This window comes from Erpetoichthys calabaricus, chromosome 3 (genome assembly GCF_900747795.2).
Source record: "Erpetoichthys calabaricus chromosome 3, fErpCal1.3, whole genome shotgun sequence".
Taxonomy (NCBI): domain Eukaryota; kingdom Metazoa; phylum Chordata; class Cladistia; order Polypteriformes; family Polypteridae; genus Erpetoichthys; species Erpetoichthys calabaricus.
The window spans coordinates 32702417-32714860 of NC_041396.2; the positions used below are offsets into that span (position 1 = coordinate 32702417).

General features: G+C 38.1%; 1 protein-coding gene across 11 annotated transcripts in view; it reads left to right on the plus strand.

Moving 5' to 3' along the window:
* The window catches only part of LOC114647890 (V-set domain containing T-cell activation inhibitor 1-like), an 88066-nt gene that overhangs the window by 56653 nt on the left and 18969 nt on the right, over window positions 1–12444 (plus strand). For 2 of the 11 annotated variants that reach the window (XM_051924325.1, XM_028796569.2), the window contains exons 2-4: window positions 818–1048; window positions 3037–3402; window positions 4129–4479. The exons of 5 other annotated variants lie outside the window; for them this stretch is intronic. In XM_051924325.1, the coding sequence (XP_051780285.1) occupies window positions 955–1048; window positions 3037–3402; window positions 4129–4479 (811 nt within the window). In that variant the 5' untranslated portion in view covers window positions 818–954. Of the gene's footprint in view, window positions 1–817; window positions 3403–4128; window positions 4480–12444 lie in introns of all 11 variants that reach the window. 4 more of the 11 variants (XM_051924327.1, XM_051924330.1, XM_051924329.1 and 1 more) reach the window with 4 other exon arrangements.

Consider the following 12444-nt stretch of genomic DNA (forward strand, 5'->3'; position numbering starts at 1 on the left):
GTAGTACTCCGAGGTGAGAGTGAGAGTGGTTTAGGGTGTTCAAACCTGTTAAAGAAGTTGTTCATTTGGTTTGCTCTCTTCAAGTCTCTCTCGATGGTGGTACCCCGCTTCGAGCTGCAGCCAGTGATGATCTTCATCCCACCTCACACTTCCTTCATGCTGTTATTCTGCAACTTCTGCTCCAGCTTTCTCCTGTACTGCTCCTTCGCCGCCCTGAGCTGGACTCGGAGTTCCTTCTGCACGCGCTAGAGCTCATGCTGATCACCGTCTTTAAAAGCCCTTTTCTTCTGGTTCAAAAGGCCTTTGATGTCACTTGTAATCCATGGCTTGTTGTTAGCATAGCAGCGTACAGTTCTTACTGGAACTACAATGTCCATACAGAAGTTGATGTAGTCAGTAGTGCAGTCAACAACTTCCTCAATGTTCTCACTATGTGATCCCTGCAGGATATCCCAGTCTGTAGTTCCAAAACATTCTCTCAGAGTATTCTCAGCCTCCGGGGTCCACTTCCTGAATGATCGTGTGGTTGCAGGTATTTTTTATTTTTTATCAATTTTTTACTTTCCCCAGCTGAAAAATCTCAGAATACATTTGTGAATTCCAGTGCAACTTGAACCCAACCTATCAATATCACCTTAGAAAAGATATATTAAAATAAGAGGATTTCTGTGTTTGCAAGGATAACCCAATATATGTGTTTCATATCTTTATAGGAGGGATCAAGGACTTGTATAAAAGAAAAGAATAAACAAATCGGCCTCATTTTTACCTTATGACACTAAAAATGCTAAAAATATATTTGGTATTTCTTTTGCAGAAAACACTATAAGCAAGATCCAAGAAATAAACGGAGGATCAACCGGTGACATCAGCATTCAATGAGACAACTGCCCTGCCTTTACCAGATCTTCTAGAGTAATAGCCTGTCTGAAATCAGGAGATCCTTCTAGTACCATGGCCCACAACAGTCTCTCATTTTTCTCCTCTGTATACTCCATACAAATATGTGCATGTGCTATAATGCTTTGTGTATTTTATGATGTCAAAGGTGAGAGCTCATGGTTTAACTTGTCTTCTGTACATCCTCTTCTGGTGCCTTGTAAATGAGACAAAATAAGGCAATTTCTTGTTCATTAGGGAATCTCAATCTGTCTTAATACTCTCATTTACTTATTTGGCTGATGCCTTTATCCAAGGTGACTTAAAACATTTATGATGCAATTAATACTCCACACTGGTAAACTCCATACTGCAGCTCATTATTTTTCCTTCAAAGGTCTTCATGTTTACTATTATGAATTTAGGTGTGTTCATGTATATATATGTTTAATATTGTGATGTTTTTTTGTTTCAGTTATTACATGACACATTTTATGTATATCCTGTTACATGTACAATTACATTTTGTTGCTTTGAATGTTATGCTATTCCTTGTTCTTTGCGGGAGGAGGACACCCTGACGTCATGACTACTGAACCCACCCTCTGGCTATATAAGTCTGCGAGGAAGGCTCAGGAGTCAGGGATCATTCATTTTTGGTGGAGTTCTATAAGTATTGTTTGCTGATTGAATTTATTAGATGTTTTATTACTTCTTGCTCTGTGTTTAGGATTCTGATTTTAGAATTAATTTTGGGCATTATTTGCTTGGGATTAATTTTAGGAAACATATTGTTAATCTCTTTGCTCTGTTGAGCATTTTTATGCACTTTGCTATTTTTTGTAAATATATCTTTAATTTATAAATATCCTATATTATAAGGACTGGATGAAATACCAGTGGTAGTGGGGAAGAAGGAGTAGATGTGTTTTGGAATCTAATGCAGAAGAGCTATGAAATGAAGAGAACACCAGAGTAGTGGAGAAACAGTAAGGTTGTACCTATTAGTAAGGAGATGTAAGATATTTAGGATTGTGGAAACTACAGAGGGATAAAGCTGACGTCATACACAATCATAATATAGGAAATGTTTTTAGAAAAAAGGCTTAGGGAGAGTATACCATAGGTAAGGGGCCATTTGGTTTTTTAACAGGGAGAGGAATAACTGATTCAGTCTTTACATCGAGACAGCTCATAAAAAAGCACTGAAGAAAAACACAGATGTTTGTGTATGGTGTTTATTGATTTGGAAAAGGCTTATGATAGAATGCAAATGTCAAGAGGTCTGGAGGTGCATGAGTGAGAAACGAGTGCCAGAGAATAATAGGACATTGACCAGGATATGTTATGAGGGAGTGAGGACTCAGTGAGGAGGCATTGTTGATGTAACAGAAAAGATACCAGTTAAAGTAGGTCTGCACTGGGGATCATCTTTAACTCCTTACCTCTTTGATCTGTTATGAATATTGAAAGAGGTAGTTGAAGGAATAGAAAAGGACCGAAAAAGATGTAGGATTGAAGATAAAAAGGAAAAAGATAGAATATATCAGGTTTAGTGATACCCAATACTCATACATTAGCCTGCAGGGAGAGCTATTGATAAGAGATTTGAAAGATTGGTTAGGAGGTGAAATACTGAACTATATGGAGATGGTTGATCAGGCACATTAACCCAACACAGAAATGGGAAATCAAGAAGAAGATAATGGGCCTTTTGTTTTTTATTTTAATATAAGGTGAGGGTTTATGGTCACCCCTTCTCTTGTGATGCTTTCTTTAGGTGTCTTGCCAGATTCCTGCTTTTGGGATCTGCATGAGGTATCTGGGGCCAGGCTAAGTTAAGGAGAGGCTATTCTGGGCAGGACAGTGAAGTTCTTGGGCTGCTTGAGTAACTTCTTTTGGAAGCTTCACATCTTTGTGGAAGTTTCCACATCAGTTATTTTAGAAGCAAATATTCAACACATAACTTAACTGCTATTGTCTAATGACTCATTTTTTTCTATAATGAAGACCTCTGCTACCTAATTCCCATTCAGCTCTCACAGTTTAACAAGTCTTTGTTTGTCATTCAAATGTGATGCATTTGTTTTGTTGAAAGAGGGGTCTATTCTTCACAACTTCCTTTTCCATTCAGCTTTCCATTATTTTATTTTGTAGTCCATTCTTCAAAGATGTCAGAAACTCCTATTGCATTGTGCCACTGCAGCTTCATAACTAATGCAAGTTCTACCCTTGTAAAATTGGAGAAAGAGGTCAAGACATTCCAAAAGACTGTGTTGCTGTACTCGGATAGAAAAGTCCAGCCCTCCAATTGTTCTCATTCTCAGAGTGCAGAGTGCCTTTTAGAGGAGCTGGAAATGGGGAGCAACTGTTTAAATTTGAGGCACTTTGAGTCACCACACTATTTAAACTATACTGACAAGATGAATAGCACTAGGGCTGATTGGTCTGAAAAAAAGAACTGGACTGTAAATGCAACAGCCGAGGCACAACTGACATCTTTTTCAAACATGAACCCAAAAGGTATGTAAATCTTTGATTTTTTCTTCTGAGTCAATACCTATATTTTCAAAACATCTTCACAGTGTTGCATGCTAATACAATATTTAAAATAACATATGAAATATTGAACCTTTTCAAGAGCTGGAAGAGTAAGTTGAAATCACTAATGACACTAATGTAAGGAGCAGGAATTCTGATAAATTCATAAAAAAATGAAACATCCATCTACTCTTTCTGTTATTGTATGGTAAGTTTCTACCTTCCATGCAAGCTGTTCACTAATAAATATTGTACAGGGCACGTTCGGCTCTCAGGGTTCAGTCCCTGAACAGTTAACAATGCCATTCACTGTTCTAGGAAGAAAAATGCTGTTTTTCCTTCAGGCTCCATTTTGTCCAAGTAATTATTCTGAATTTCTCTCTTACTGCTTGACAGCATTTTTGAGAATACAGTACTGTGTTGAGTTTTGTCTGTTTTTTAACCACAACAATGTATTTTGCAAATTACCACTAGAGAGTGAAACAGCTCACTGGCTTGGGATGAAAATAAACACAAATTTGACTTGCCTCTATCTATACACTCAGTTTTCCAATTGGGTTAAAATATTTCATTAAGATATTGAACTTTAGCAGGTCACCCGGATAACAAAAGTACAGTATCTTTGATTATAACCTCGTTGTATATTTTTCTACACAAAGGTGCTCTTGATTTTTTCACTTTGAGTATGTCTTCCTTTTTTGTTCTCAGAAATCCACGTCACAGTAAATAAGACGGTGGTTGTTGATCTTTTCCATGATGTTGTCATTCCTTGTACCTTCAATGGATCCATTGAGCTACTGAGCTCTTTTGTGTACTGGACAAAGAGGAACTCCTCAAAAACCTCCATTATTATGGCTTATGAGAATGGAACCAGGCAGCCTGGGAAAGAATCCCCAAGTTATAGGAACCGAACCCAACTTATGTTTGATACCACAGTGGGAGACGCCTCCTTGTTTCTAAGGAGAGTATTGTTGACAGACAGTGGAAGCTATGTTTGTCGAGTTGGTAGCTTCAAAAGTGGGACCTTTGGTGAAGCAGGAATGAACCTGACAGTAACTGGTAAGTGTCAGCAAGACAAAGTTAATTAGTATTAATAACTCAGCAGATCACACACAGGACCAGAAGGGAGGTGGGGGTAAAAATAAGTATATCAGAGACATAAGAACATAAGAATAAAAGAAATTTGACAAACAAGACAAGATCATTCAGTCCATCAAGCCCATTTGTTTAGCTAATAGCTAGTGCTGTCCCAATATCTCATCCATATTCTTCTTAACGGTTGAGTTCCACAACTCTTTGTATAAAGAAGTGCTTCCTGACTAAAGTTTTAAATCAATCCCTTCTTAAATTCTACTGATTTCCTCCAGTATGTGATTCACCCTTAATCTGAAAGAATGTTGCTGGATCTACTTTATCAATGCTTTTGAGGATTTTAAATACCTGGATTAGGTCCCCACACTGTCACCTCTGATCATTCTAACAGGTTTATTTCTCTGAGCCTGTCACAGTACGACATGTCCTTAAGTTCTGGAATGCACTTGGTTGCTCTCCTCTGCACAGCTTCAAGTGCTGCTATGTCTTTCTTATTCTGTGGTGACCACAACTGCACGCAACACGTCAGATGTGGTCTTACCAGTGCATTATATTGTTTTAGTAAAACATCCTGTGACTTAAATTCAACAGTTTGTATAATATAACCTAACATTTTATTTGGCTTTTTAATTACTTCTGTGCATTGCTTAGTCAATAAAAATATTGCATTAACATAAACCCCTAAATCCTTTGCATAAGTTGCTTCTTACATGACGGTGTTTCCTGCCTTGTATTTGTAACTGACGTCCTTTTGGCCATGCATAGCACTTTGCACTTTTCTATAAATTAAACTGAATTTTGCAGGTGCTCATCTAGGTCTGAAGGCTGTCTAGGTCTTTTGGAATTTGTTTTGCTGATTCCTTAGTGTCTGCCATCCCTCCATTTCTAGTGTCATCTGCCAGTTTACCAAGTTTGCTAACTAAACCAGAATGAATGTCATTAATATAAATCAGAAAAAGTAATGGTCCAAGGACAGACACATGAGGAACTCCACTGGTGACCTCACTCCATTGTTGGTTTGGCAGGATCTTCCCTAAGAGTCAAACCCATGCTGGCTGTTATTTACAATATCATTTTCATTTGGGTAAATTTCAAAATTATTTCTTATTATAGTTTCTGTCATTTTACATGTCACAGAAGTAAGATTAATTGGTCTGTAATTACTAGAATCCATTTTCTCTCCCTTCTTGAAGACTGAAGTCACATTTGTAACTTTCCAGTCCTCAGGTACTTCTTCTTTCTGAAGTGACAACAGTAAATGCCTATTAAGGGTTTATAGATGGCATCTTTCATTTCTTTCAGCACAATTGGTAAGATCCCACCAGGTCCAGACATCATTTGAACGTAGGGGGAATGTGGAAAAGTTCTGAATAAAAAAAAAAATAATAATAATATGAAAAAATATGGAATAAAGGACAACAAGATACTTGTTGTTTTTGAAACATTGTATTTAAACAGATCAAAACCACCAGTATCTGATTTTTTTGCCTTTATCAAAAGTCACAAGAAGATTTAAGATTCCAACCTGAAAAACCACACCTGTAATCGCCAAAAACTGATAAAAAGGCACAAAAACACTGTTGAAGCATTGATCTGTGCTTCAAGATGGTGTTCCATCAACTGACATCAGTTTCCTGTTAAGTTGTGCTTGTATACTCTGGTGCCTGAGGAGCTGAAGCTGGAGATGTGGTGGAAATGATGCCAATGGATTCTTTCTGTTCCACTATAGAGACTCTGTCTTTTCTCCATTTTGCACCATTTTAACAAAAAATCATTCCTCTAATCAGAACAGTAAAAATAACATGCACACAAGTTAGGTTATTTTGTTTGAGTGAATATGAGTGAATGAGATTGCTGCATAGTGGAATGGCATTCTGTCCAGGACTTCTTTGGGGTTTCTACCCAATTAATGAATAATTAGCTTAGTAGCATTGATTTAAAATATGCATGTTCTCCCTATTTCTATTAAAGTTTTTTTTTACTTCAGGAATACAGTTTTCCTCTCATATTCCCAAATATGTGCTGGTTAAGTTGATTAGTGATTGCAAATTAGCCCCTGTATGAGTGTGGGTGTTTGTCAGTGAAGCCTGTGAAGAACCAAATAATACTCAGGGCGTTTTCCTGTCATGCTCCCAGTGCTACTAGGATTGTTTCTGGTCAAACAAACAAACAAACCTGGAACAGGTTTAAAAATGTTTTACATGTAATGCAGGACAGATACATACCTAAATTTGGAATTAATAGGAAACTAAAAAAAAACTCCACGGTGGATTAATAAAGATTTAAACAAGAAGTTGCAAAGGAAAAAAATGCTTTATAAGGCATATAAGACTACTGACTGCAAAGTGAATCGTAGAGCGTATGAGAACATGAGGGCAACCATTAAGAAGGATTTCAGGGAGGCTAAAAGACAGTTGGAGAGGAATATAGCAGATAAGGTGAAAGAAGACCCTAAGAGATTCTTTCAGTATTTTAGTAGTAAAAGAACAGTCAAGGAGGAGGTCAAGTGCATCAGAAATAGTAAAGGAGAATTAAAAGATATAGACAGTGAAATAGCGGATGCCCTAAACTTATATTTTTCTGAGGTCTTCACCAGTGAGGAAGTGAATAACCTCCCAGAGGTAAACGGAACTACTAAGGAGGTACTGAAGGATGTGCTGCTCAGATTAAATAAGCTGAAATCAAACAAATCACCAGGGCCAGATAATATTTACCCTCAAGTTCTTAAGGAGGCTAGCGAGTACATATATAAACATTTGACACATATTTTTAGGAAGTCACTGTGAACAGGGGAGGTTCTGAAAGGAGTGGAAAATGGCAAATATAATCCCGTTATATAAAAAGGGTGACAGGGCAGATTCAAGAAACTATAGGCCAATAAGCTTAACATGCATCACTGGGAAATTAATGGAAGGAATAATTACGGATAAGATTGAGCAGCACATGGGAAATACAGCATGGGTTCAGAAGAGGGAGGTTGTGTTTTACTAACATGCTGAAATTCTATGAGGAAGCAACAAAAGGATATAATCAGAGTGGAATTTATGATATTTTTTATCTGGATGTTCAGAAAGCATTTGTTAAGGTGTGACATTAGAGGTTGGGCATCAAACTAAAAGAAGTGGAAGTTCAGGTTGATGTTTTTAGATGGGTGAAGAATTGGCTCAGACACAGGAAGCAGAAGGTGATGGTGCGAAGAACCTCATCAGAATTGACTGATGTTAAGAGTGGTGACCAGCAGGGGTCAGTGCTAGTTCGCAGATGATAATAACTTAGTTGGATTTGCAGATAATTTGGAATCCGTTATATCATTACAGAAGGACTTGGATAGCATACAGGCTTGAGCAGATTTGCGGCAGATGAAATTTAATGTCAGTAAATGTAAAGTACTACACATAGGAAATAAAAATGTGAGGTAAAATACACAATGGGCGGTCAGACAATCAAGAGTATATCTTATGAGAAGGATTTAGGAGTCGTTGTGGACTCTAAGCTATCAACTTCCCAACAGTGTTCAGAAGCCATTAAGAAGGATATCAGGGAGGCTAAAATACAGTTGGAGAGGAATATAGCAGATAAGGCGAAAGAAGACCCTAAGAGATTCTTTCAGTATTTTAGTAGTAAAAGAACAGTCAAGGAGGAGGTGAAGTGCATCAGAAATAGTAAAGGGGAATTAAAAGATACAGACAGTGAAATAGCGGATGCCCTAAACTTACATTTTTCTGAGGTGTTCACAAGTAAGCAAGTGGATAACCTCCCAGAGATAAACGGGACTACTAAGGAGGTACTAAGGGATTTGGGAATTGTAGCGGAGAAGTGAGAAGTGCTGCTCAGATTAAATAAGCTGAAATTAAACAAATCACCAGGACCAGATAATATTTATCTTCATGTTCTTAAGGAGGCTAGTGAGTACATATATAAACCCTTGGCACATATTTTTAGGAAGCCACTGCGCACTGGAGAGATTCTGAAGGACTGGAAAATGGCAAATATCATCCCATTATATAAAAAGGACAGGGCAGATCCAAGCAACTATTGGCCAGTAAGCTTAACATGCATCACAGAAAAATTAATAGAAGGAATTATTAAGGATAAGATTGAGCAACATCTGGCAAGGACAGGAGTTACTCTGAGCAGTCAGCATGGGTTCAGAAGAGGGAGGTCGTGTTTTACTAACATGCTGGAATTCTATGAGGAGGCAATAAAAGGATACGATCAAAGTGGAGCACATGATATTATTTATCTGGACTTTCAGAAAACATTTGATAAGGTGCCACATGAGAGGATGGGCATCAAATTAAAAGAAGTCGGAGTTCAGGGTGACGTTTTTAGATGGGTGCAGAATTGGCACAGACACAGGAAGCAGAGGGTGATGGTGCTAGGAACCTCATCAGAACTGGGCAATGTTAAGAGTGGTGTTCCACAAGGGTCAGTGCTAGGGCCGCTGCTACTTTTAATATCCATCCATCCATCCATCCATCCATTTTCCAACCCGCTAAATCCGAACACAGGGTCACGGGGGTCTGCTGGAGCCAATCCCAGCCAACACAGGGCACAAGGCAGGAAACAATCCTGGGCAGGGTGCCAACCCACCGCAGGACACACACAAACACACCCACACACCAAGCACACACTAGGGCCAATTTAGAATCGCCAATCCACCTAACCTGCATGTCTTTGGACTGTGGGAGGAAACTGGAGCGCCCGGAGGAAACCCACGCAGACATGGGGAGAACATGCAAACTCCACGCAGGGAGGACCCGGGAAGCAAACCCAGGTCCCCAGGTCTCCCAACTGCGAGGCAGCAGCGCTACCCACTGCGCCACCGTGCCACCCTACTTTTAATATATATAAATGATTTAGATCGGAATATAAGTAACAAGCTGGTTAAGTTTGCAGAAGGTACCAAGATAGGTGGATTAGCAGATAATTTGGAATATGGTATATCATTACAGAAGGACTTGGATAGCATACAGGCTTGGGCAGATTTGTGGCAGATGAAATTTAATGTCAGTAAATGTAAAGTATTACACATAGAAAGTAAAAATGTTAGGTTTGAATACACAATGGGCGGTCAGAAAATCGAGAGTACACCTTATGAGAAAGATTGTGGACTCTAAGCTATCGACTTCCCGACAGTGTTCAGAAGACATTAAGAAGGCTAACAGAATGTTAGGTTATATAGCACGATGTATGGAGTACAAGGCCAAGGATGTTATGCTCAACCTTTATAACACACTGGTGAGGACTCATCTTGAGTACTGTGTGCAGTTTTGGTCTCCAGGCTACAAAAAGGACATAGCAGCGCTAGAAAAAGTCCAGAGAAAAGCGACTAGGCTGATTCCAGGGCTACAGGGGCTGAATTATGAGGAAAGATTAAAAGAACTGAGCCTTTACAGACTAAGCAAAAGAAGATTAAGAGCTGACATGATTGAAGTGTTTAAAATTATGAAGGGAATTAGTACAGTGGATCGTTCATCAAGAACACGGGCACACAGTTGGAAACTTGTTAAGGGTAAATTTTGCACAAACATTAGAAAGTTTTTCTTTACACAAAGAACAATAGACACTTGGAATAATTGACCAAGTAGTGTGGTAGACAGTAAGACGTTAGGAACTTTCAAAACTCGACTCAATGTTTTTTTGGAAGAAATAAGTGGATAGGACTGGTGAGCTTTGTTGGGCTAAATGACCTGTTCTCGTCTAGTGTGTTCTAATGTTCTAATGACCTGATTGAAAGCTGGTTCAGATAATGGATGAAAAGTTAAAAATTTAAATAGCAGTCAAACACGTTGTGGACTGCTCCAGCTCCCCAGGTACCCAACACAGACAAGCTCGGACACAAGTATGAAATAAACAGAAGGAATTTGTTAATGGTGAGAAACTCTTCTCTAAAGAAAGCTGGATTTAGGAGGTCCTCAAAGTGCTCCTTCCACTATGTGGCTCACTGCCATGTGAGGTCAGCAGCTTTAAACCACATAGAAGAAACACTGTTTTCTCCTCATTAGTCGCCCGACAGTTTGCAAAAATCTCTTCAAGGCTAACCGACAGTCATTTCTCATGGCCTCACTGAACTTCCTCACCCAAGTTTTTGCTTCTACAGCTGCCATCGACCGCGTTCAGTTTGTCCTGTCATCTGCCTCTGGGGTCCCACAAGCTAACCAAGCTTGAAGGGCCTCCTTCCTAAGTCTAACAGTGCTCCCTTTACCTGTTGGCATCCACCACTGGGTTTGGATATTACTGCTAGGGCAGGCACCAATGACCATAGAGCCAAATTAAAAATTAGTCATTTGCTAAAATATTTTTAAATAGTTAGTTGTGGAATTAGGTGAAGTTGAAGTTCTGCCTCTCCCCTTCATCCATTGTTCAGGAGCTCTGTCTTCAAGTTCAAATAGTAATTCTCATTAAGCGCTAATAATTCCAGAAATAACTATTTAACAATATTTTAGCAAATAAACATGCTTTTTGCACTTATAACCGGAATACTGATGTGTGGATTTTGCTGCATTAGAGACAAGAGGTTTTTTTTTAGAATCTTTCTCTATGATCTTTTTTCACATTGTTTGCCATTTTATGCCATTGGGAACTTTGGCTTTTATTATGTCATAAAGTTCTTTCTCTAAATTTTTCTTCATTTCTTGGCCACCACTACAAAGTACATGAGGTAACATATAAATAAAAATATAATTTTTAATACTTTATTGCAATTAAGAGTACATAGTCTGTATAAAGTAAAATGCACAATGCTAGCTAAATATGTCAATAACCAGATGTTTTATTAATTAAAACTGAATTTAAAATTTTCAGATTCTATGAAATAATAAGTGAATGTACAAATGTATACTGCCCATCTCAGCAGTAACATAAAATGGTTGAAAAAACATAGAATTCAAAATATACACTAAAGTTAATGAGAATAATTACTAGGATAAAAGAATAACTTTGTTTATTGCCATAACACTTAATTCATTATTGTTTTAAAAGATCCTTTAAGGCCTTTGGAATATGAAATACCATTTCTGACAAAATTAAATAAATAAAATGGCAATTATGAAATAAATAATCGCATGCAAAAGTACCGTGATATGTACAGTATACATGAATGCATAATTAAATAAAATTAATCTAATAATAATGAAAAGCCATCAAATTATTATGAAATGCAAAGTTATTATTTTATTATTATTACAGGTTTTATTTCATAAGGGCCTTAATTTTAAAAATCGTTTTATCTCACAATGGCTCTTTTAATGCCCACACTTATTTTAATGATGATCTTGTCACATGTCAATCAACACAAAGACCACCCAACTTAGCCTGTTGCTATTGATTAATATTTTCCCTGACTATAGGCAGTAGGCTGGCAATGGCCTTTTAGCGTTACTGGCAAACAAGCACAGGTAGTTGAAAGCTGGGATGGTTAGTTTGAATAGAAAGAGAACATTTAACACATGACGCTATTTTTGAAACAAATTGGCCAAATATTGGAAATGCTCAGAAATGTTAATGAAGAAGTCGCTAGTAGATTAAGACTGAAAGAGTGTGTTGGACCTTTGAGTCAGCCCTGGGCTTAGTGTGCTTTCCTTACCATTCAGGATGGATTGTTGTTAAAAGGGACTGGGCCTGTCATACATCCACACTAAGAACACTGTCTAAGATCCATGAGGGATATCAAAGAGTGGTAAAGTGCCGAAAAGGCTCCCGCCAGTCTGTGTGTTGACCTGGCGTCAGCCATCAACTGAATAAGCTTGTGCAGAATTGCAGGACATACATAAAAGAAAGAACAAAACACATTGAACCATTAATACCAGCTGACTACCCAGGCAGACTTTGTCAAAGACATGGTGCAGATCTATTTTCACTAAAAGGCCAAAACTACCTACTAGTAGTGGATTATCATTCTAGGTATGTAGAGATTGCTCATCTGAGTGC